The 25357-nt window shown below is 48.6% G+C and overlaps 1 protein-coding gene across 3 annotated transcripts; it reads left to right on the plus strand.

Annotated features, from left to right (window-relative positions):
- On the plus strand, positions 1-25272 carry NME6 (NME/NM23 nucleoside diphosphate kinase 6). Of its 3 annotated transcripts, none has more exons than XM_043500440.1 (5): positions 1-154; positions 2268-2370; positions 3496-3535; positions 4184-4344; positions 22965-25272. In XM_043500440.1, exons 1-5 carry the CDS (start codon positions 65-67, stop codon positions 22973-22975), a joined length of 405 nt encoding a protein of 134 aa, XP_043356375.1. In that variant the 5' UTR covers positions 1-64; the 3' UTR covers positions 22976-25272. The 3 variants fall into 3 exon arrangements, with proteins under 3 accessions (XP_043356375.1, XP_038269649.1, XP_043356365.1); XM_038413721.2 differs by lacking the exon at positions 22965-25272 and adding an exon at positions 4642-5639 and having other exon boundaries at positions 3-154; XM_043500430.1 differs by lacking the exons at positions 1-154; positions 22965-25272 and adding exons at positions 1755-2052; positions 4642-5639.
- Positions 25273-25357: the final 85 nt, after the last annotated feature.

Consider the following 25357-nt stretch of genomic DNA (forward strand, 5'->3'; position numbering starts at 1 on the left):
CCATGGCGACACTCCCAGAGCTTGCGCGCCCCCGTCGCCCCGTGCCCGCGCGGCCGGAAGCGCCATGGGGGCCGTGCTGCGCTCCGCGCGGCTGCTGCAGCTCACGCTGGCGGTGCTGAAGCCCGACGCCGCGGCCCACCCGCTGGTGCTCGAGGTGAGGGGGCGGAGCGGGCGGCGGGGACGACGGGCCGGGCCGGGCCGGGCCCCGGCCCCGGCCCCGGCCCGCACCCCGCAGCGGCCACGCTCCAAGCCTCCACCGGCCTGTCCCATCCCCCCGCGGGGCCTCAGTCGGTGATACCCCCCCCGGCCTGTCCCATCCCCCCGCGGGGCCTCAGTCGGTGATACCCCCCCCCGCCTGTCCCATCCCCCCGCGGGGCCTCAGTCGGTGATACCCCCCCCGGCCTGTCCCATCCCCCCGCGGGGCCTCAGTCGGTGATACCCCCCCCGCCTGTCCCATCCCCCCGCGGGGCCTCAGTCGGTGATACCCCCCCCGGCCTGTCCCATCCCCCCGCGGGGCCTCAGTCGGTGATACCCCCCCCGGCCTGTCCCATCCCCCCCGCGGGGCGTCAGTCGGTGATACCCCCCCCCCCGCCTGTCCCATACCCCGCGGGGCCTCAGTCGGTGATACCCCCCCCCCCCGCCTGTCCCATCCCCCCGCGGGGCCTCAGTCGGTGATACCCCCCCGCCTGTCCCATCCCCCCGCGGGGCGTCAGTCGGTGATTTTCCCCCCCCCGGCCTGTCCCATCCCCCCGCGGGGCGTCAGTCGGTGATTTTCCCCCCCCCGGCCTGTCCCATCCCCCCACGGGGCCTCAGTCGGTGATACCCCCCCCCGGCCTGTCCCATCCCCCCGCGGGGCCTCAGTCGGTGATACCCCCCCCGCCTGTCCCATCCCCCCGCGGGGCGTCATTCGGTGATTTTCCCCCCCCCCGGCCTGTCCCATCCCCCCCGCGGGGCGTCAGTCGGTGATACCCCCCCCCCCGCCTGTCCCATCCCCCCGCGGGGCCTCAGTCGGTGATACCCCCCCCGGCCTGTCCCATCCCCCCCGCGGGGCGTCATTCGGTGTTTTCCCCCCCCCCCGGCCTGTCCCATCCCCCCCGCGGGGCGTCAGTCGGTGATACCCCCCCCCGCCTGTCCCATACCCCGCGGGGCCTCAGTCGGTGATACCCCCCCCCAGCCTGTCCCATCCCCCCGCGGGGCCTCAGTCGGTGATACCCCCCCCGCCTGTCCCATCCCCCCGCGGGGCGTCAGTCGGTGATTTTCCCCCCCCCGGCCTGTCCCATCCCCCCCGCGGGGCGTCAGTCGGTGATACCCCCCCGGCCTGTCCCATCCCCCCCGCGGGGCGTCATTCGGTGATACCCCCCCCCCGGCCTGTCCCATCCCCCCGCGGGGCCTCAGTCGGTGATGCCCCCCCGGCGTGTCCCATCCCCCCGCGGGGCGTCAGTCGGTGATTTCCCCCCCCCGGCGTGTCCCATCCCCCCGCGGGGCGTCCGTCGGTGATACCCCCCCGCCTGTCCCATCCCCCACCAGGGCGTCCGTCGGTGATACCCCCCCGCCTGTCCCATCCCCCACCAGGGCGTCAGTCGGTGATACCCTCCACCAGCCTATCCCATCCCCCCGCGGGGCCTCAGTCGGTGATTACCCTCCCCCCCGGCCTGTCCCATCCCCCCACGGGGCATCAGTTGATTATACCCACCGGCCCATTCCTCCGTGGGACATTAGTTGGTGGTAGACCCCCTGGCCTGGCCCATTTTCCCCGGGAGGCGGTAGTACCCCCATCTTCCCCCCCCTACACACACTTCGGATTATTGGACACTGATTCATGTGAACACAGCTGCTGGGCCCAGTTACTGCTGCTGCAGAACCTGCCAGATCCCTCCCTGGATTGCCCGTACAGAGCTGTGCGCCACAGACTTAGTCGTCTTTTGGAAAGTCGTTTTCTGGGGTTTCTCTGTCTGAGTCTGCAGAGCCTGGCACAAGAGCTTGATGAGGCAAGAACTGCCCCATTCTTGCTGGAGGTGCCACAGAACCCAGGGGCCCTATTCCAGAATTCAGGTCGATGCAGTATGAAGCCTTGTGAATTATTCTAGTTGCACTGTAAACATTTCCAGGAGCTAGCCTGTACCTGCCCCCTGTGCTCAGCCCTGCAGTCTCTCTTGCTCTGACCACACATTTCTCCCAGTAGTCAGGATCCCCCTGGTACCTTGGCTGAAGTCTTTGCTCTGCAACATATGATGTGTTTGTGCCTCACCCTTGCCCTGCCTTTCCAGGCCGTGCATGAGACCATCCTGAACAACAAATTTCTCATTGTGCGGACCAAGGAGCTGATGTGGAGAAGGGAAGATGGCCAGCGATTTTACCAGGAGCACTCAGGTAGTGATCACAGGGAGCTTGCCACTGGCTCTAACTGGGTCCTTCGGGGTGTGAACCCTGGGACTGGAGGTTGTCTTTGCTCATGCAGGAAGTGTGGAAATGGGCAGTGGGGAGCACAGGGAAGGGCACAGGTTAGCCTCTCTCAGGAGGGACATCGCAGAAGGATGGGGTTGAGAGATAGGAAGAGACAAGGAGAGAGTTAGAGAGACTCTTGTGTGGAGAGAGATTCAAAGTCAGGGATTGTATAGTTCAATGAGGAGAGGAATGAAAGGGGGTATGACAGAGGGATACAGAACTGATTTCTCTTGGAAAGTGGTCTGATACTATGGGGATAGATGCCAGTATAAACCCTAGGATAGATAGGAGGTAAATCAGGAAGTCCTGTTCACTCTCTCTGAATGCAACAGGTCATTCAAAGAAAGTGAAAGGCACTACACACAAGACTTATCATAGGAAATATTTATTACGCAACACACAATCTGTGGAGCTAACTACCACGAGGCATTACTGAGGCCAAGAGTTCAGTAGGAGTCAAAACACAATTAGACACTTACATGCATAGTGCTCTGCTACAGACTTCCTGCATGACCTTGGACTAGTCACTTAGTACATCAGTTCCCCATTTGAGACACGGAGGTAATAGCACTTCCCTACATACCTCACGTTGTGAAGTTAAATACAGTACATTAAAAATTGCCAAGTGCTCTGCTCCTAGAATAATAGGGGCCAGATATGTACCTTATTGGGATGAATGGGAAGGTTGCAAACAAACGGCTTCTATTATATCTGCTAGGATAAGATAAACCCTCCTGCTGCAAGGAGGATCTAGCCATTGACAGATAGGGCTGTGGAGACTCTGCCAAGGGCAGGTTATCCCAGAATTGTCCGCTGGGGGTTCTGCCCCTGCTGTCGAAGCAGCTGGTATCAGTCCCAGTCAGAGACAGGATGCTTTGCTAGATGTGCCCTGGACTGGCAATGCCTCTGTTCCTATTGTAAGAACAGCACAGGAAAGGGCAGGGGGGTGAGGGGTGGGTGGTAGGGCAAGGCCAAGCAAGGGTATCAATATGATGGGGGAACTGGACATCTATGCCCCTTTAGAGTGAAATGCTGTGTCTCATATTGCAGGACGATTTTTCTATCGGAGGCTGGTGGAGTTCATGACCAGGTACTTCCCCTCCCCTATCAGTCCTAACTCAACAGTGCATCCCAGCCATGGGGTTTGGGAGCTGTTCTGGCTGTCAGGAGTGAGTGGGGGTGACACCCACTTTCACACACATGCCATTGCCCCCTCATGCTGGTGCTTCTTCTAGCAACACTGCTGTCCTTTGGGTAAACCCCCCCTCCTCCTGCCTTGATAAGGGGAGAATGGGGGTGGGACAGGGCACTGGGCAAGGTCATTCTGGGATTCATGACACTTAAATTGTCCCAGAGAGGCAGCTTTCATGGGACAAGGAAGGATGCTCAGGCCTCAAGGTTAGAACATTGTGATTCCAGTCTGGCACCAGCTGATCCTCGGTGCTGTCCTGCAAGTGTAGCCCTTGAGGGAGTGCGATCTATATTGTTAGAAATGCCATTCTTTCTAGGCTACCTTATGCCAGATCACTGCCCTGGAATCAGGATGTTTTAACAGCTTGGGATAACCCTGAGGCCCTGGCTACAATGAGCCTGCTCTGTGTCCTAGAGGGCTGCATGGCAGCCACCTTCGCCTGCCACTCTGATGCTGCTGTGTCTGTGAGGATAGAAAGCACGTGAGATGCCCACATCCTGTTGTAATCTTGTCTTCTCTTGTCCCCACCTGGCTGTGTTTCCCCAGTGGCCCAATGCGGGCTTATATCCTAGCACATGAAGATGCTGTTGCACGCTGGAGGTCGCTCATGGGACCCACAAAAGTGTACCGAGCCCGAAATACAGCTCCAGACTCCATCCGGGGAGCCTATGGCCTCACGGACACGAGGAACACCACACATGGCTCAGGTAAGAACACCAGGGCAATCATTGGGGTGGAGGAAGGGCCAGATGGGGGCACTGTCTCAGTGCACACATTGCCTCTGCTGATGCCCAAACCACATGTCCTTGCATCCCTGCAGGTTCCTCCAATCAAAGTAGGCAGGCTCCATTCACCCCAGTTCCATGACTCAGGGATGCAGTGGTAAAACTTAGGCCCATGAGCATAGACTGTCCCCTCCACCCCTCTGAGTAGAGCTCAGGGTACAATCAAAACAATATGCCACCACCACCACCTCAGGGCGCGCTCTCTCTCTCTCCCAACAGACTCGGCGGCATCAGCCCGTAGAGAAATTGCCTTCTTCTTCCCAGAGTTCAGCGAGAGTCTCTGGTACCAGCAGGATGAGCCACGTCTGCGCTGCGGCCTGGCACACTATGACACAGGGGAGCGTGTTCACAGCCTACCCAAGGCTGGCAGGACAGAGTCATCCTAAAGCAGAGGAGATTTACCCTTGACTAATCTCCTTGGAGATGGGGAGGGCCTTGCCTTCCACGCAGGAAGTGCTGCTAGCAGCACCAGCTAGACCAGTGTTCCCCAACTTTTCTTGTGGGAATAGCATATTGCTATTCCCAGAAGACTGTGGCAGGTGCCAGACACCCCGCTGACGAGAATCGGCAGCGGCAACAAGTGTTGCTGCCGAAATGCTGCCGAGAAATGGCAATGGTTCTCGGTGGCATTTTGGCGGGCGGTTCTCCGGCGGCCACACTTGGCGGCGGCATTTCAGCAGCATGGTGTCCGGTGGGCGCCATGGTGCCCGCGGGTACCGCGTTGGGGACCCCTGAGCTAGAATATCCCTGTAACAAGGGAGCTATGTAATGTCTGTTACAGTGCGCAAATACCAGATGCAATCCACATTACACCCCGCTCTGGGGGAGTGTCTCACTTACCTCTGGCTGCACATGTAGCACCTAGATAGTGTGGATGCTACAGACAAACCTTGGATACCAGCAGGAATCCACTGAACTCCAGCATGGCAGAGGAACCCCAGCCTGCAATTCACCAGCACTGTGTGTGCTCACCTATAAACTAGGTGCAGTGGGTACAGGGGGCTGTCCCCACAGGGCATAGATCTTGGTGATGAATGTGGAATATCTCTGTGAGGTGCAAAGCCATCCCACTGCCTTGCTCACATGCACTTTGGCTGTTCATTATCAGTGACAATCTTCATTGCTTATATAGAGCTTTTCTCTGTAAAGCATTTCTCCAACACAACCATGGTGTGCTGCAGTAATAAAGCTTTTTTTGGTGCAGGCATTTTCACTGACAGAGCTCTTGGAGGACAGAGTGGATAAGCTGGCATGTCTGAGCCAGATCTCAGAGATACCTCTGTGTCACATGGGAGATACAATTTCACCTCTCGGGTGCTGGTTTCAGCCTGGGCCCAGGTTGTGGGGATGCAAGGAATCAGGGTAGGAGCCTGTGGTTGGGCGCACTAACCTTCAGAGCACCCCCGAGCATCAGTGTCACTATCTTTGGCTCCAGCAGCTCTTACTGCCCACCTGCCTATGGCACCAGCTCTTCTGTGTTTCAACCCTCCACCCAAGTCTTCTAAGTTCAGACCTCTTCTGGGGTATCATGAACAAGTTCAAACAAAATTGAATAGTTCTGCACTCTTGGGCTACTGAAATCTTCTCTTCTCTACTTACAAACCCTATCTCAGGGCTTCCCTTTTAGGAGCCTAATCTTTTCCCTACCCCCATTCTGTCTGTGTACCCTACCGCTAGGCTTCTCTCAGAAAGGTCTCCTCTGCTGTTTCTCCCGCAATTGAGCTCCCTCAGTCTACTTTATAATGGTTTAGCTCTGCGCCCTCTGACCAGGAGCCAGTTCGTTATCCACCTCCCTGGGTGCAAAGCATGACTAATTGGGTGCATTCACTAGCCTTGCATATGATGGGGGTTAAGTCCCATCACGGAGCCTTTATCCTCTAGTGGATGCTGGTTCTGATTCAGCCCCATGTCAGGAGACTGGCTGGAATGGAAAACCTAGCTTATAAGAGACTCAGGGCTCTTGGCTTGTTAGCGTAACCAAACAAAGGCTGAGGGGAGATGGGACTGCTCTCTATAAATACATCAGAGGGATAAATACCAGGGTGGGAGAGGAGTTATTTAAGTTAAGTACCAATGTAGACCCAAGAACAAGTGGATATAAACTGGCCATCAACAAGTTTAGGCTTGAAATTAGGTGAAGGTTTCTAACCATCAGAAGAGTGAAGTTCTGGAACAGCCTTCCAAGGGGAGCAGTGGGGGCAAAAAACCTAACTGGTTTCAAGACAGAGCTTGATAAGTTTATGGAGGGGATGGTATGATGAAACTGTCTACAATGGCATATAGCAGGGTACATGGTTGGCAGATTCTCTCCTTCCAAGGGTTATTGGTCCAAGCAAGTGGTCAGAATTGGGACTTGGGCAGTGTTCCCGAGTGGTCAGAGCAGGGGTGGTCATGCCTAGTGGACAGAGCCAGAATAAGGAAGCAGGAACCAAGCCAGGGGTCAGAGCCAGAAGCAAAGTTTAGGGATGATGAAAGAGTCAGGTCCAGTGCAGCAGCCAGTCAGGAAGTGCTTCAGTGATTCAAACAACTTCATGTCTCCCCTTCTGGCTTAAATCGTATGTTCCAGACAGTCATTGGGGCTGGTCATCATCCCCAGTCAGGGTGCTCGTGGGTGATGCCTCTGGGAGCCCCTCACTTCCAGTAGTTCAGGATGAGATGCCCAGGTGTGAGGGCTGCGTGGGAACCTGTGGGCCCAGATTTGAGACCCATAGCCATTTACAACAGGGTTCTTTTAAGTGCAGACAACCAGGTTGGGTAAACACCAGCACTTCAGGTTCAAGGAAGAATAGAGCTGGCCACAAAGAAATTGGTGAGAGAGGAGGCCTGATGAGAGGCAAGAAGTCACAGCTGCTTTCTGCTCAGTAGGAGATAGATGAGGATGGGCAGACTGGAAACTACAGATGATACCTCTAGAAATCCAGCAGGTCCAAGGGAACAGATGTATGGGATACACGTGGATGGCAGCTCAGTTCAACCTCTAAGAAAATCAAGCTTACTTGCCAAGAGTTCTCTATCCATCCAAGGAAGACAGAGTATCCTTGTTGGAGATTCAGTACTCTGAAGACTTGAAAGAACATTCTGCAAGGAACAGGCAGAAACAGGACAGCAGGCAGCCATCCTGGACCTAAGACATGAGATGTCACTCTAAGATTGGACAGGCTTCTGAATTTGATGGGCAAGGATCCATTGGTGATGGTTCATATCAGTGCACAAATGCCACTGCATCGCAGGATATCTTGCGCTTAGTAGAGGACTTCAGGGAACTTGAAAACATGCTGAAGAAGAAGAATGTCTCTAGCCTCTGTTTGCCAGAAGCTGGGAATGAGCGACAGGGGATGGATCACTTGATGATTACCTGTTCTGAGGTATCTGGCATTGGCCAGTGTTGGAAGACAGGATACAGGGCTAGATGGACCTTTGGTTTGACCCCCGATGGCTGTTCTTACGTTCTTATTTAATATTTTTATCAATGACCTGGAAGAAAACATAAAATTGTCACCGATAAAGTTTGCAGATAATACAATAATTGGTTTCAGAGTAGCAGCCGTGTTAGTCTGTATTCGCAAAAAGAAAAGGAGTACTTGTGGCACCTTAGAGACTAACAAATTTATTTGAGCATAAGCTTTCGTGAGCTAAAGCTCACTTCATCTGATGAAGTGAGCTGTAGCTCATGAAAGCTTATGCTCAAATAAATTTGTTAGTCTTTAAGGTGCCACAAGTACTCCTTTTCTTTTTACAATAAGTGGGGGAGTGATAAATAATAAAGAGGACAGGTCACTGGTTCAGAGCAATCTGGATTGTTTGTAAACTGGGCGCAAGCAAATGAAATTGCATTTTAATAGGACTCAATGTAAACATATACATCTAGGAACAAAAAATGCAGGCCATACTTACAGGACAGGGGACTCTATCCTGGAAAGTAGTGACTGAAAAAGATTTGGAGGTTGTGGATGAGCTCCCAGTGTTACGCTGTGGTCAAAAGAGCTATTACAATCCTGGGATTGATAAACATGGAATCTTTAGTAGGAATAGAGTCGGGTTTTTGCCTTTTTATTTGGCATTAGTGCGACCATTGCTGGAATACTGTGTCCAGCTCTGGAGTCCACAGTTCAAGGATGTTGATGAATTGGAGAAGATTCAGGGAAGAACCACAAGAATGATTAAAGGATTAGTAAACAAGTCTTATAGTAATAAATCCAAGGAACTCAATCCATTTAGCTTAACAAAGAGAAGGTTAAGGGGTAACTTGATTACAGTCTGTAAGTACCTACATAGAGAACAAATATTTAATAATGGGCTCTTCGATCTAGCAGACAAAGGTATATCAAGATCCAAAGGCTGGAAGTTGACTCTAGACAGATTCAGACTGGAAATAAGGCATACATTTTTAACAGTGAGAGTAATTAACCGTGGGAACAATTTACTAAGGGTTGTGGTGAATTCTCAGTCACTGACCGTTTTTAAACCAAGACTGGATGTTTTTCTAAGAGATCTGCTCTAGGAATTATTTTGGGGGAAGTCTGGCCTGTGTTATACAGGAGGTCAGAGTAGGTGATCATAATAGCCCCTTCAGGCCCTATAATTGATTAATCTATATCTAAAACAGGAAGCCTATGAAAGAATTTGTGGGTCCCCTAGATCACCAAGGAGTAAAAGAGAGCAATTAAGAAAGATAAGGACATTGGTGAGGAGCTAAATGATCTGTACCAGTCAGCCCTCACTGCAGAGGATGTTGGGAAGGTACTACACCAGACCTGCTCTTTCCTGATAATATCATTTCCTAGCAGTGACCAGAAGAAATGATGCTGGAGCAAACTGTTAGTTTACAAAGCAACAAGTGTGATAAATATAAAGGGAAGGGTAACCACCTTTCTGTCCACTATAGTGCTATATTTCAGAGTAGCAGCCGTGTTAGTCTGTATTCGCAAAAAGAAAAGGAGGACTTGTGGCACCTTAGAGACTAACAAATTTATTAGAGCATAAGCTTTCGTGAGCTACAGCTCACTTCAAGTGAAGTGAGCTGTAGCTCACGAAAGCTTATGCTCTAATAAATTTGTTAGTCTCTAAGGTGCCACAAGTCCTCCTTTTCTATAGTGCTATAAAATCCCTCCTGGCCAGAGGCAAAACCCTTTCACCTGTAAAGGGTTAAGAAGCTAAGGTAACCTCGCTGGCACCTGACCCAAAATGACCAATGAGGGGACAAGATACTTTCAAATCTGGAGGGGAGGGAACAAAGGGTTTGTCTGGCTGTGTGATGCTTTTGCTGGGAACAGATCAGGAATGCAGCCTTACAACTCCTGTTAAGTTAGTAAGTAATCTAGCTAGAAATGCATTAGATTTCCTTTTGTTTAGTGGCTGGTAAAATAAGCTGTGCTGGATGGAATGTATATTCCTGTCTTTGTGTCTTTTTGTAACTTAAGGTTTTGCCTAGAGGGATTCTCTATGTTTTGAATCTGATAACCCTGTAAGGTATTTACCATCGTGATTTTACAGAAGTGATTCTTTTACCTTTTCTTTAAATAAAATTCTTCTTTTAAGAACCTGATTGATTTTTCATTGTTCTTAAGATCCAAGGGTTTGGGTCTGTATTCACCTGTACAAATTGGTGAGGATTCTTATCAAGCCTTCCCCAGGAAAAGGAGTTTAGGGTATGGGGGGATATTTTGGGGAAAGACGTCTCCAAGTGGGCTCTTTCCCTGTTCTTTGTTTAAAACGCTTGGTGGTGGCAGCATAGGGTTCAAGGACAAGGCAGTTTGTACCTTGGGGAAGTTTTTAACCAAAGCTGGTAAAAATAAGGTTGGGGGTGTTTCATGCAGGTCCCCACATCTGTACCCTAGAGTTCAGAGTGGGGAAGGAACCTTGACAAAAAGTTACCAGGCCCACAAAGTTATTTAGGTTAGCTACGATCAGAGAGGACTGTGAAATATTCAGAAACTTGACCAAGGCAGAGGGATGGGCAACATGATGGCAAATAAAGTTTAATGTCAATAAATGCAAAAACAATGCACACTGGAGGAAAATGTAAACTACTCACATACGTTACAGGGTCTGCATCAACTCAAGAAGGGGACCTGGTGTCAGTGGAGACTGTTCGGTGGCAAATTCTGCTCAGTGCACAGCTCTGGTCAATAAAGGAAACAAGATGTTAGGGTGCTCTCAAGGTTCCTTCCCCACTCTGAACTCTAGGGTACAGATGTGGGGACCTGCATGAAAACCTCCTAAGCTTACTTTTACCAGCTTAGGTTAAAACTTCCCTAAGGTACAAACTATTTTACCTTTTGTCCTTGGACTTCCACTGCCACCACCAAACATCTAACCGGTTTTATTTTATTAGGAAAGAGCCAGTCTGGAAACGTCTTTCCCCCCAGAATCCTCACCAAAACCTTGCACCCCCATTCCTGGGGAAGGTTTGATAAAAATCCTCACCAATTTGCATAGGTGACAACAGACCCAAACCCTTGGATCTTAAGAACAATGAAAAAGCATTCAGTTTCTTAAAAGAAGAATTTTAATAGAAGAAAAAGTAACAAGAATCACCTCTGTAAAATCAGGATGGTAAATACCTTACAGGGTAATTAGATTCAAAACATAGAGAGTCCCTCTAGGCAAAACCTTAAGTTACAAAAAGACAAAAAGACAGGAATATCCATTCCATTCAGCACAGCTTATTTTCTCAGCCATTTAAACTAACAGAATCTAACACATATCTAGCTAGATTACTTACTAAGTTCTAAGACTCCATTCATGTTCTGTCCCTGGCAAAAGCATCACACAGACAGACCCAGACCCTTTGTTTCTCCCCCCCCTCCAGCTTTGAAAGTCTCTTGTCTCCTCATAGGTCATTGTGGTTGGGTGCCAGTGAGGTTATCCTAGCTTCTTAACTCTTTACAGGTGAAAGGGTTTTTCCTCTGGCCAGGAGGGATTTTAAAGATGTTTACCCTTCCCTTTATATTTATGACACGCCCCCCAAATCACAGATAGGGTGAAACGCTGGCTGGGATTTCTTCCTGGAGCTCTAGAAAAAAACAGAGTTAATAAGACACACGCACCTCTAAATATACTACCAAGTATATAAAAACTAACAATATTTTCCACATCTCAAGGATGATTTTAACCAGTTGATTCTGGGAAATTTCACAGGAGAGTGCATCAGCCACTTTGTTAGAAGCTCCTGAGGTGTGTTAGATGTCAAAATCAAAATCTTGGAGAGCTAAACTCCACCGAATAAGTTTTCTGTTATTTCCCGTGGCGGTATGAAGCCACCGTAGTGCAGCATGGTCGGTTTGCAGGTGGAAACGCCATCCCCAAACATATGGGCATAGCTTTTCCAGAGCGTAAAAAATGGCGTAACATTCTTTTTCAGTGACTGATCAGTTGCTTTCCCTCTCAGACAGCTTCTTGCTGAGAAACACTACAGGGTGGAATTCTTGATCCAGTCCTTCCTGCATTAACACTGCTCCCACACACGCTTGGACGCATCGGTGGTTACTAGGAACGGTTTGTCAAAGTCTAGGGCCCTTAGTACAGGGTCAGACATGAGTGTCGCTTTAAGCTGGTTAAAGGCCTTCTGACACTCTTCAGTCCAATGAACGGCATTTGGCTGTTTCTTTTTGGTTAGGTCTGTCAGTGGGGTGGCGATTTGGCTGTATTGCGGTTCAAATCGCCTGTAATAACTGGCCAAGCCTAAGAAGGATTGAACCTGTTTCTTTGACCTTGGGACAGGCCACTTTTGGATAGCATCCACTTTGGCCTGTAGTTCCTTGATCTACCTGGTGTCCAAGGTAAGTCACTCTGTTTAGGCCTATTTGACACTTCTTAGCCTTAACAATTAGTCCTGCCTACCTTATGTGCTCGAAGACTTTTTGTAGATATTCCAGGTGTTCTGCCCAGGAATCTGAAAATATGGCCACATCATCAAGATAGGCGACTGCATATTCTCCTAATTCCGTTAGGAGACCATGTACAAGTCTTTGAAAGGTGGCGGGTGCATTCCGCAGCCCAAAAGGGAGTACATTAAATTCATACAGCCCAACATGGGTGGTGAAGGCTGACCTTTCCTTGGCGGATTCATCTAGCGGTACCTGCCAGTACCCCTTGGTTAAGTCCAAGGTAGAGATGAACTGGGCCTGTCCCAGTTTCTCTAATAGTTCATCTGTGCGTGACATTGGATAGTTGTCAGGGCGAGTTACAGCATTTAGCTTACGGTAGCCCACGGAAAAACGTATCTTCCCATCTGGTTTGGGAACTAGAACTACTGGAGATGCCCATGCATTGTCAGAGGGGCGGATTACACCCATCTGTAACATATCCTGGATCTACTGTTCTATAGCAGTTTTAGCTTGAGGAGACACCCGATAAGGTTGGACTTTAATTGGGTGAGCATTACGTGTGTCAATGGAGTGGTATGCCCGTTCAGTCAGTCCTGGGGTGGCTGAGAACGTCAGCATGTAGCTAGTGCACAGCTCCTGGATCTGCTGTTGCTGCATACGCCTGAGGGTCATGGAGAGGTTCACCTCTTCCACGCCATCAGCACTTTTCCCTTTGTAGTAGACACCTTCAGGCCACTCAGCATCATCTCCTCCCTGGGCTGTAAACTGACAAACCTTTAATTCTCTGGGATAAAAGGACTTTAGAGAATTAATATGGTATACCTTAAGCTTTCGGTTGGAGGTGGGGAATGCTATGAGACAATTAACAGCTCCCAGGTGCTCCTGGACCGTGAATGGCCCTTCCCATGACGCTTCCATTTTATGGGCCTGGAGCACCTTTAAGACCATGACATGGTCTCCTACTTTGAAGGAACGCTCTCTGGCATGTTTATCATACCAGACTTTTTGCTCTTTTTGAGCATCCTGTAGGTTTTCTTTAGCAAGGGCTAGAGAGGTTCGGAGTGTGTTTTGTAGGTTGGTTACAAAGTTCAGAAAGTTAGTTCCTGGCAAAGGTGTTAATCCCTCCCATTGCTGCTTCATCAACTGTAATGGCCCCTTAACCTCGCGGCCATATACAAGTTTAAATGGTGAAAACCCTAAACTGGGATGTGGTACAGCTCTGTAGGCAAAGAGCAACTGCTGCAACACTAGGTCCCAATCATTGGAGTGCTCATTTACGAATTTACGTATCATGGCCCCCAAAGTTCCATTAAACTTCTCTACCATGCCATTTGTTTGATGTTGGTAAGGAGTGGCAACCAAATGATTTACCCCATGAGCTTCCCAAAGGCTTTCCATGGTTCCTGCCAGGAAATTAGTTCCTGTATCTATGAGGATGTCGGGGGGCCAACCTATCCCTGGCAAAAATGTCTGCTAGTGCCTGGCACACACTTTTAGCCCTGGTGTTGCTTAGAGCTACTGCTTCTGGCCATCAGGTGGCAAAATCCATGAAAGTCAGTATGTACTGCTTTCCTCTGGGTGTCTTTTTCGGAAAAGGACTCAGAATATCCACAGCTACTCACTGAAATGGAACTTCAATGATGGGGAGCGGCTGGAGAGGGGCTTTGACCTGGTCTTGGGGTTTTCCCACTTTTTGGCATACCTCACAAGGCCGGACATAGGTAGAAACATTCTTGACCATTCCCTCCCAGTGGAATGACCTCCCCAAATGGTCTTTGGTCCTGTTCACCCCAGCATAGCCACTAGGATGATCATGGGCTAAGCTCAAGAGCTTGACCCGGTACTTAGTTGGAGCTACCAACTGTCTCTGAGGATGCCAGTCTTCCTGGTGTCCACCAGAAAGAGTTTCCTTGTATAAAAGTCCTCTTTCTGCAACAAACCTGGATCGATTAGAAGAGCTGAGAGGTGGTGGGTTGCTCCGTGCTGCCATCCAAGCTCTCTGGAGGCTTTCATCTGCTTGTGTTCGGTCTGGAACTGTTCTCTTGATGCTGGAGACATCAGTTCCTCATTGGATTGTGGACTTATGCTTGGTCCCTCTGGAAGCGATGTAGGGGATGGGGCTGTTTCTGTTGACTGTGAACCACTCTCCGCTGGTGCACTATGTTGGGGTTCAGGCTCCGGCTGAGCCTCTTGTGTAGGGTTATCGGCTGCTGCCAGTTCAGGTTCAGTGGGGCCCTCTGGTGTTGGGGTTGCAAGTACTGGCAATGGGTCTGGTGCTAGTTGTTCCATCGGTTCCAGTTCTGTCTCTGTCTGGGTCTCTGGGACTGGATCCACTACTGCTGTTGCAGACATTGGCCTGGTGTCCGGGTCTATCACGTCTGACTGGGTCCTGGTAGAAATTTCCAGAACAGAGTTAGGCGTGACGGCTTGTTTAGCGTGGCTGCGGGTGACCATTTCCACCCTCTTGGGTCGCTTCACATGATTGGCCAAGTCTTCTCCCACCAGCATGGGGATGGGATAATCATCATAGACTGCAAAAGTCCACATTCCCAACCAGCCCTTGTACTGGACCGGCAAATTGAAAGAGTTTGACTTGAAGGGTTGAATCATCACTTGGATCTCTGGGTTGATTAAACTGGGGTCCACTAAGGAAGCATGGATAGTTGACACTTGTGCTCCATACGGTGACCTTCTTCCTGCCCACACTCACAGTTTCCCTCCGCTCCAAGGGTATCTGGGAGGTATCTGGGCCTGAGGACCTCTGGTGTGATTCCGGTGCAATGAACTGTAATCTGTTGGGATTCTTGGGGCAGTTGGCTTTTACATGCCCCGGCTCATTACATTTAAAACATCGTCCAGCTGACGGGTCACTGGGGCGAGGTGGGTTGCTGGAGAACGGTGTGGCGGGACGATAAGGTGTCCGGAGGGTTCCTTGAGTGCTAGTTGGGGCCTTGGGCAGCCCCCGGTAGTAGGGGGTGGTCTGAGGTTGTCCCTTCTGGTATCTGCTCCAACTGTGACCAGTTTTTTTTCTTTTCTGCCACCTCCACCCATTTGGCTCCAATCTCTCCCGCCTCGATTACAGTTTTGGACTTCCCATCTTGGATGTATCTTTCTATTTCCTCAGGAACACCCTCCAGGAACTGCTCCATTTGCTTTAGGAAGGGCAAATCTTCTGGAGATTTAACACTTGCTCCTGATATCCAGGCATCCCAATGTTTCACAATGTGGTAGGCATGTCGGGTAAATGACACGTCTGGTTTCCACCTTAGGGCTCTGAACCACCGACGGGAATGCTCGGGTGTTAGCCCCATTCTGACTCTCGCCTTGGTTTTAAACAGTTCCTACTGGTTCATGTGTTCCTTAGGCATTTCAGCCGCCACCTCAGCTGAGGGTCCACTGAGCTGCGGCCTCAGCTCTACCATGTATTGGTGTGTAGAGATGCTGTACCCAACGCAGGTCCTTTCAAAGTTTTCTAAGAAGGCCTCGGTATCATCGCCTGCCTTGTAGATGGGGAACTTTCTGGAATGGGAAGTGGTACCTGGAGAAGGATTGCTAGGGTTTGTTGGTATATTCTGCTGAGCCTTTGTCTTCTCCATCTCCAGTGCATGCTTCCTCTCTTTTTCCTTCTCCTCCATCTCCATCTGTCTGAGTTCTACCTGTCTTTCATGTTCCTTTTGTTTTTCCTCAGCCTCAAATCTGGCTAATTCCAGCTTTTGTTGAACTGTGGAGTCTGTCATCCTAACCTCTCTGTTTTTAACTAACTTTACACCCGAGAGTTAGAAAGAAAACAAAAAAAACCTTGGCTTGTAAAATTTTGCTGTGCTGTAATATACCTATATTCTCTGATAGTGATTGTCAGGTTTTTTTTTTTTGTTTTAAGGATTTCTCTGTAGGCTAACACCTTTGTCTTCAGGGAAATAGGCAGAAAACCCCTCTAGTTGTTCTTAGGTAAAAAAAAACAAAACAAAAAAACCTTCAGGTCTGTGAAGACTTGTGAATTTCCCTGCAGGAGGTTAACTACCCTGCCTTTAGGTAGAGAAGACTCCAGCTCACAAAAGACTATCCCCTTTTGTCTCTGCTCTGGCCCCAAAGCAGAGAAAAAAAAAATCGAACTGCTTTTAGTTTAACCTGCTTTCCAGCAGCCCAAAGGAAAAAAAGAGTATTTCCTTTTCAAATCTGTGCTTCTGGTTCAAAAAATCTCAAAATGATTTCAAGTTGATCCTACCGCTCTGCCACCATGTCAAGGTTCCTTCCCCACTCTGAACTCTAGAGTACAGATGTGGGGACCTGCATGAAAACTCCTAAGCTTACTTTTACCAGCTTAGGTTAAAACTTCCCTAAGGTACAAACTATTTTACCTTTTGCCTTTGGACTTTCGCTGCCACCACCAAACGTCTAATAGGTTTTATTTTATTAGGAAAGAGCCAGTTTGGAAACGTCTTTCCTCCCAAAATCCTCACCAAAACCTTGCACTCCCCTTCCTGGGGAAGGTTTGGTAAAAAACCTCACCAATTTGCATAGGTGACTACAGACCCAAACCCTTGGATCTTAAAGAACAATGAAAAAGTATTCAGTTTCTTAAAAGAAGAATTTTAATAGAAGAAAAAGTAGCAAGAATCACCTCTGTAAAATCAGTATGGTAAATACCTTACAGGGTAATTAGATTCAAAACAGAGGATCCTTCTAGGCAAAATCTTAAATTACAAAAAGACACAAAGACAGGAATATCCATTCCATTCAGCACAGCTTATTTTCTCAGCCATTTAAACAAACAGAATCTAACACATATCTAGCTAGATTACTTACTAAGTTCTAAGACTCCATTCCTGTTCTGTCCCCGGCAAAAGCATCACACAGACAGACCCAGACCTTTTGTTTCTCCCCCCATCCAGCTTTGAAAGTTTCTTGTCTCCTCATTGGTCATTTTGGTCAGGTGGCAGTGAGATGATCCTAGCTTCTTAACCCTTTACAGGTGAAAGGGTTTTTCCTCTGGCCAGGAGGGATTTTAAAGGTGTTTACCCTTCCCTTTATATTTATGACAGGTGCATAAGGCATGGAATGGAGGATCATATGGAAAATATTCTGATGCCTGTATATAGATTAATGGTGCAGTTTTCTCTGGACACTGGGTGCAGCAGAGGTCTCCCCATCTCAAAAAGGATATGGCAGAAGTAAAGGGGGTTCATAGAAGAGCACAGCATGGGGAGGAGGTGACCAGCCCTCTGGAGAAAGAAGTGGTTCGGGACTATTTAGAAAAGCTGGACAAGCACAAGTCCATTGGGTCGGATGTGCTGCATCCGAGGGTTCTAAAGGAGTTGGCGGATGTGATTGCAGAGCCATTGGCCATTATCTTTGAAAACTTCTGGCAAACAGGAAAGGTCCTGGACGACTGGAAAAAGGCTAATGTAGTGACCATCTTTAAAAAAGGGAAAAAGATAACCCGGGGAAAAAAAGACCAGTCAGCCTCACTTCAGTCCCTGGAAAAATTATGGAGCAGGTCCTCAAGGAATCAATTCTGAAGCACTTAGAGGAGAGGAAAGTGATCAGGAACAGTCAGCATGGATTCACCAAGGGCAAGTCATGCCTGACTAATCTAATTGCCTTCTATGACGAGATAACTGGCTCTGTGGATGAGAGGAAAGCAGTGGACGAGTTATTCCTTGACTTTAGCAAAGCTTTTGACATGGTCTCCCACAGTATTCTTGCCAGAGAGTTAAAGAAGTATGGGCTGGATGAATGGACTATAAGGTGGATAGAAAGCTGGCTAGATCGTCGGGCTCAACGGGTAGTGATCCATGGCTCCATGTCTAGTTGGCAGATGGTATCAAGCAGAGTGCCCCAAGGGTCGGTTTTGTTCAATATCTTCATTAATGATCTGGAGGATGGTGTGGATTGCACCCTCAGCAAGTTTGCAGATAACACTAAACTTGGAGGAGTTGTAGATACACTGGAGGGTAGGGATAGGATACAGAGGGTCCTAGACAAATTAGAGGATTGGGCCAAAAGAAATCTGATGAGGTTTAACAAGGACAAAGTGCAGAGTCCTGCACTTAGGAAGGAAAAATCCCATGCACTGATACAGACTAGGGACCAAATGGTTAGGCAGCAGATCTGCAGAAGAGGACCTAGGGGTTACAGTGGATGAGAAGCTGGATATGAGTGAACAGTGTGCCCTTGTTGCCAAGAAGGCTAACGGCATTTTGGGCTGTATAAGTAGGGGCATTGCCAGCAGATCGAGGGACGTGATCGTTCCCTTCTATTTGACATTGGTAAGGCATCATCTGGATTACTGTGTCCAGTTTTGGGCCCCACACTACAAGAAGGATGTGGAAAAATTGGAAAGAGTCCAGTGGAGGGCAACAAAAATAATTAGAGGACAGGAACACATGACTTATGAGGAGAGGCTGCGGGAACTGGGATTGTTTAGTCTGCAGAAGAGAAGAATGAGGGGGGATTTGATAGCTGCTTTCAGCTACCTGAAAGGGGGTTCCAAAGAGGATGGATCTAGACTGTTCTCAGTGGTAGCAGATGACAGAACAAGGAGTAATGGTCTCAAGTTGCAGTGGGGAAAGTTTAGGTTGGATATTAGGAAAAACTTTTTGACTAGGAGGGTGGTGAAGCACTGGAATGCATTACCTAGGGAGGTGGTGGAATCTCCTTCCTTTGAGGTTTTTAAGGTCAGGCTTGACAAAGCCCTGGCTGGGATGATTTAGTTGGGGATTGGTCCTGCTTTGAGCAGGGGCTTGGCCTAGATGACCTCCTGAGCTCCCCTTTCAACCCTGATATTCTATGATTCTAAGAGCAACAAGAATGATCAGGGGGCCTGGAAAAACCTATGAATAGAGATTGAAAAACCGGGATTGTTACCTGGGAGAGGAGACAAATGAGAGAGGATACAACCTGGAGCTTTCCAGAGCCCAGAAGCAATTCTCTCAGTTTCTGACATTCAGTCCATGCACAGTTGGATTCATTTGGGTTTCTGTGCAGGTCACACCACATCTGCATGGCCTTTTCCTGTTCTCCACCAGTGCAGCAGCTGCTCACACAGGAATACAAATCTCTTGCACTCTGAGAGCTTACAGCAGCGCAACTGTACCAATGCAGTTGCATCACGAAGTTCTCTCACGTAGCCGCTCTAAGCCGAGGGGAGAGCGCTCTCCCGTTGATGTGATTATGTTAGGGGAAATCAACCTAGTTAGCGTATGTGACTCCATTTTGGGTTTCCTCTCAGCCATTAACTAGAAGCAAGCACATCACATACCAAGGGAGGATCCTTCAGGGTGGACAGCTGGACAGTTTCAAGATAAGGGAAACAAAGGAGACAGGGACCAGCCGACATGCCTGAAATAGTTGCTAATTCAGCTCTTTTGCATGGGGAAGGTGGCTGCAGGGGATTGGTAATAGATAAGGAGAAGGCCTGTTTATTGGTTTAGGCCCCCTGAGGCATACAGGCAGGATGTTTTGCCAATAGTATATAATCTTTGTGTAACCTGTAATCGGGGTCCCGTTCTGCTTAACAGAACGGGACCACGCTCGAGCATAATAAACCTACAAACTTAGAGATACTCTGCAGTCTGTCTTTAGTTGGTTGCCTCAGCCTAGAAATGAACTGTACGTGTCCTAACTGGAATAATTCGTAACAGATTAATGAACCCCTCATAAGCGGTGGTAGCCAAGTTGGCAGGAGAAGCTCTCTTAGCAACATAGGGCTGCCCACAGCGGTGCTTCTGTCAGTGAACCTTGTGTTGCTTGGTGATTTATTCACACCCCTGCGTTATGTACGTTAGAGTGACATAAGTGATAGTAGCAAAGGAGTACTTGTGGCACCTTAGAGACTAACAAATTTATTAGAGCATAAGCTTTTAAGAGATAGTATAGACATTGCCTGAGAATCCCCTCTACAACTCCAACTCCCTTCAGAGCCCCATGCCCAGGCCTGCATGGAAGTTGAGTGATGTGGGATTTCACACATGCCCTGGCTTGTGGTTCACTGTCTGGCCCTCGCTGGGGTCTTACACATACGCCCTGGGCCAGCACTCACTGCACACCCTGAGGTCACTCTCACACACCCGTACACTGTGGGTCAGCACTCCCTGCCCTGAGGTCTTGCGCTCGCTGACACACAGGGTCAGCACCCACTGCACAACCTGCTGTGGTGTCTCATCTGCATCCTTGCCCCTTTGCAACTCTGCTCTAGGTAGCGTGATGGCCCTGGAGACCAGCACCGGGGAGGGAGCATTCAGCCTGCTGGGGCTCTAATTGCAGCTGGTGATGCAGCAGCTCCTGTTCACAGTGCTATGTACATCGGAAGCTGCCTGGAAATGGGATGATCATTGGGGGATCCTCGCAGACTGGCACCTACATTTGCCCACATACTTCTTCCTCGTCATCATCCCATGATGCCCAGCTTGTGGCCAACCTACTGTGGGCAGGAACCCCCAGCTCCTCCTGCCACCACGCAGCCCAGATGTACCTCTCACTGTCCTTGGTCTTGTCATTGCTGCTGGTGATGGTCAAGAGTCTGTGTTGCCATCTGCCATCCCGTGCTAGATCTTCATCTTGAGCCGCCTGTCTGCCTGCAGCCGGCACCTGGCTATGCAACTTCCTCTTTGTGATTTTGCGCATAGTACTCACCCTGCTGCTGCCTGTCAGCAGCCTTTCTGAGATCCGCCACTTCCTGTATGAGATGCCAGCTGTGATAAGGATACCATAGGGCAGTCTGTTCCATTGCCCTACTCTTCTCACAGTTAGGAAGTTTTTCCTGAGAATTAATATAAATCTGCTATGCTGTAGTGTGAACCCATTGCTTCTTGTCCTGCCCTCTGTGGCACGAGAGAGCCATTTTTCTCCATCTTTTTTATGGCAACATTTCAAGTAATGGAGACCACTATCATGTCCCCCTAATCTCCTCTTTTCCAAACTGAACATACACAGTGCCTTCAGCTTTGATTATCTTTGTCACTCGCCTCTGGATCCTTTCCAGTTTCTCTAAATCCTTTCTATACATTGGTCACCAAAATTAGATACACTACTCCAGCCGAGGCCTAACCAGTGCCAAGTAGAGCGTTACCATCACCTCCGTGACTTGCATGCTTTGCCTTCGTTAATGCAACCTCAAATTGCATTTGCTGTTTTTGCAACAGCATCACATTACTGACTCATGCTGATGTTGTGATCCACCATAACTCCCAAATCCTTCTCTACCAGGCCAGTTTCCCCCCAGTCTGTATTTGTACATGATAACATGTTTTTAAAACATAAAAGATTGTTACAAAGATGAGGGAGAAAAAGTATTCTCGTTAACCTCTGAGGATAGGACAAGAAGCGATGGACTTAAATAGCAGCAAAGGTGGTTTAGGTTGGACATCAGAAAAAAAAACCTTTCTGTCAAGATAGTTAAGCATTGGAGGTTGGGAAATCTCCATCAGTGGAGTTTTTTAAGAGCAAGTTAGACAACCACCTGTCAGGGCTGGTCTAGAGAATTCTTAGTCCTGCCTCAGTGCATGGCACTGGGCTATATGACCTAGTGAGCTCTCTTCCAGCCTATGATTTCTATGATAAGGTCAGTTCCTGAAGTCTTTCCCCATAGATCATCACTAGATGTCAGGAGACAGCTCATTCAGACCCTGCTTACAGGACTAACTCATTCTGTCTTGTTTTTGCACCTTTTCCCCATCAACATCTATTGTTGTTGTAGTTCTACACTATAAATTTTTATCCACTTTCCCAGTTAGGCTGAACTGTCACAACAAGTGTCTCAGAGGGTAGACAGGTGTCTGTCCTGACAAAGCAAGCTCGCTGACCATAGATTAATAGAGTGCAAGGTCAGAAGGGACCATTAGATCATCTAGTCTGGCATCCTGTATAACAGGCCAATAATTTTCACTCACTTACCCCATGTATTGAACCTAATAACTTGTGTTTAGCTAAAGCATCTTCCAGAAAGGCATCAAAATCTGGATTTGAAGACTTCAAGAGATGGAGAATCCACTACTTCCCTTGGAAGTTTATTCCCATAATTAATCATTCTCACTGTTGAAATTTCTTGCCTTCTTATTAATTTCCATTTGTTTGGCTTCAGTTTCCAGCCACTCGTTCTTATTCTGCCTTTCTCCACTAGATTAAAACATCCTTTAGTAACTGGTATTTTCTCCCTTGAAGGGTGTTATATTCTGTACTCAAGTCACCTCAGGGGTGAAAGTAACATTTAACACTTACTGGTACGGGGGCCGGCTCTGACCCCCAGAAGGGGCAGGGCCTCAGGCGGAAGGGGCGGAGGGTCAGCGTCCCCCAACCAGCCCATCTGTGCTGCCTGGCCTGCACCACCTGGGGCTCCAGTGGCAATTTAAAGGGCCCAGGTGATTTAAAGGCAGCGCTTTAACGTCAGCTGCGTACGGGCCGTTACCGATGGCCACTTTTTACCGGTATGCTGTACTGGCCCGTATCGGCTTACTTTCATCCGAGTCACCTCTCAATCTTCTTTTTGCAAAGATAAACAGGCTGTGTGAGCTCTAAGTCCCTCACTGTCAGGAATTTTCTCCGGCCCTTAAACCATTTCTGTGGCTTTTTTCTGCATCCTCTCCAATTTTTCTGACATCCTTTGGACACAGCAGTCCAGTATCCATCTCAGCACTCCTCTGTAGAGGTACAATCATCTCGCTGCTCCCCTGTTTATACATCCAAAGATTACATTAGCCTTCTTTTGTCTTGCAGCAAATCACTGATGAAAGTGCGGGATCATCCCCTGGTGTGACGATGATACCAGCGCTCTGACATTACAGGTTTACACATGTTCACGTTAGAATTGCTGTGAAAGTTCAGTCTTACACAGCCCACACAGGTGCCAGTTTCACCCCAATGACCAGCCTCTAAAGTGTTTCCTTCCTTTTCCAAATGCAAAATTTACACCTAAAAATTGCACTGGCCTAGTGTCTAAGATGGCCAGGTTGGGTCCTGCTCCAGCGAGCCCATTGGAAAGTGGAGCTTCTCAGCTGACCAGGGTGTTAAAAAGTACTTGCTTCTAGTTCTGGGAAATCCCTGGAGATGGGTTACTCTACACTTGGCGGTTTTATGTAAAGAATAGATATTTCAATCTGAGCCAGCCCGGGCAGCCCAGGGAACATCTGGGCTTCACAGCAGGAAGGATTCACGCAATAATCCCATGAAAACAAAATCCAGTGCACATGTGGTGTGAGATTTTCGAAGGCCAGTAACTCAGGCACATCAAACACAGCTTTTGCAAGGACAAACAAGTGCCAGTTTTCTGAATGAGGGCTATTCCCCTGCCAAATTGCACCTCCTACTGTCAGTCCTCTCAGTACTAGAACTCTACAAACTACCATAAAACAAGCTTTCTATAATGGGGAAAATGTACTTCTTTGCTCTCCTCCTAATCGAAAATGACTTTCCAGAATGACTCTCCCCCAAAACTACCCCAAACCTGGAAAAATTTCAGCCTTAAAAATGTGGAAGTTTAGAAAATTCAGAGTGTCTGAAAACAGATTGAACTGGAAAAGTTTGTGCAGCCTAAACTCTAGCTGTGACCACCACAAGCAGACTCTAGAGGTTGGAGTCACGTGGTCAAATGTGCAGCCATGTGAATAACTAGCACTGATCATGCACATTGCCTGCCCACTGGTCCTCTTGCCCACTACTTCCCCTTTCCTAGTGGGTCTGCTGCTAAAAACCCTGAGGAGCATCACATGCTGCTATTTTGCCCTTAAAAGAAAGCAAGTCAATGACGTGTTTCCTTCTTATCCTAAATGTGGAGGCAGTATGGGGAGAATTCCAAAATAATACTGGGCCAAGGGGAAAGATAGTATTGAGCCCTGGACCAGTGGCAGAGGTTAAAGTCTGTGTCTTGAAGCCCAGCATGGTTAAGACAGGTACTACACACTGAAAAAGGGAGATTCCCACCTTCCCAGGAGGACACAAATCTTTCGGCCTGGAAGAAGCAGAGATACTGGCTCTTCATATCGATCCCATTTTGATAATTTTTGGAGGCTTTGAAAACTTGGTAGTTCTCATTTATTCCTCTTTCTGGGCCCTGCCAGTGGGATCGTGGTGCTAAGACTGATGCTGAGTCCACAGGAGGAAAGAGTATGAATGAGAGCCAACACAAAGGGCGTTGTGAGTTATATAGCTTGTACTGGCACTCAGAAGTAATGCAGCCATCCCAGACACAGTAAGGTGAGAAATGCACAATTAAGGCACCTAAACAAACCTAACTGTGCCCTGCAATGACATCAGGCAATAACCATAAGATTTTGATTAAGGCAGGTCAGTGTTTTTGGTTGCAGATTAGACTAAATTGATTTTTAAAGATGATTTTTTCCCCCCATTGATGTCTCTCCAGGGCAGAGCTAAAGACCTTTAGGTGCCTTGACTGTACATTCCTTTAAGTGTATCCTTAGCTCTGAAATACCGTGGGCTTCTAGTATCTAGTTTTGAGATAACTACAACCTCCATGTAAAGTTCTGTATCTTAATATTACTGTGGCCAATGATCACAATTTGATTACTTTCAATATGTGCAAACAAAGGACAGCCCAGCTGTTAATACACACACTGCTTCCAAATGGCTCATTTCCCAAAACTGAGGAAGTTATGAGTGACACTGAGTAGAAGACCAAAATTAGAAAAATGTGCATGAAAATTAAAAGCTGTTTAAGAAGGGTTTGTTAGATGAAGAAACAGGCATGATTCCACAATCAAGACTGAGGACAACTTTAGTTAAAGTCCATCCTGTTTCAGTGGGGAAGTGAAGACAGCAATTAGAAATAAAAAGCCACATAACTGTGACAGGTTTGGTCACAGAGATCCCCTTGGGACTGTCACCTGACATGCTGGAATTACCTCTGAGCCTGTTTTCCATTCCAGCTTGGGACTCCAGACCCCTGCCTTGTTGAACCAGACACGCCAGTCTGCTGAAAACACAGACCCAGGATCTGGTCCACACCTGCAACTCTGTAGACTTTAACCAAAAACTGCCCAGGAAGTTACCTATCTCCAGCACCCAGACACCCAGTTCCCAATGGGATCCAAACCCCAAATAAATCCATTTTACTCTGTATAAAGCTTATACAGGGTAAACTCATAAATCATCCA

Source organism: Dermochelys coriacea, chromosome 1 (genome assembly GCF_009764565.3).
Source record: "Dermochelys coriacea isolate rDerCor1 chromosome 1, rDerCor1.pri.v4, whole genome shotgun sequence".
Classification (NCBI taxonomy): Eukaryota; Metazoa; Chordata; order Testudines; family Dermochelyidae; genus Dermochelys; species Dermochelys coriacea.

Bases quoted from the DNA above. Each gene is read 5' to 3' on its own strand.
- NME6 (XM_038413721.2), top strand. From the start codon at position 65: ATGGGGGCCGTGCTGCGCTCCGCGCGGCTGCTGCAGCTCACGCTGGCG. The intron at 2,371-3,495 runs GTAGTGATCACA...CTCATATTGCAG, and splicing joins ATTTTACCAGGAGCACTCAG to GACGATTTTTCTATCGGAGG. The intron at 4,345-4,641 runs GTAAGAACACCA...CTCTCCCAACAG, and splicing joins GAACACCACACATGGCTCAG to ACTCGGCGGCATCAGCCCGT.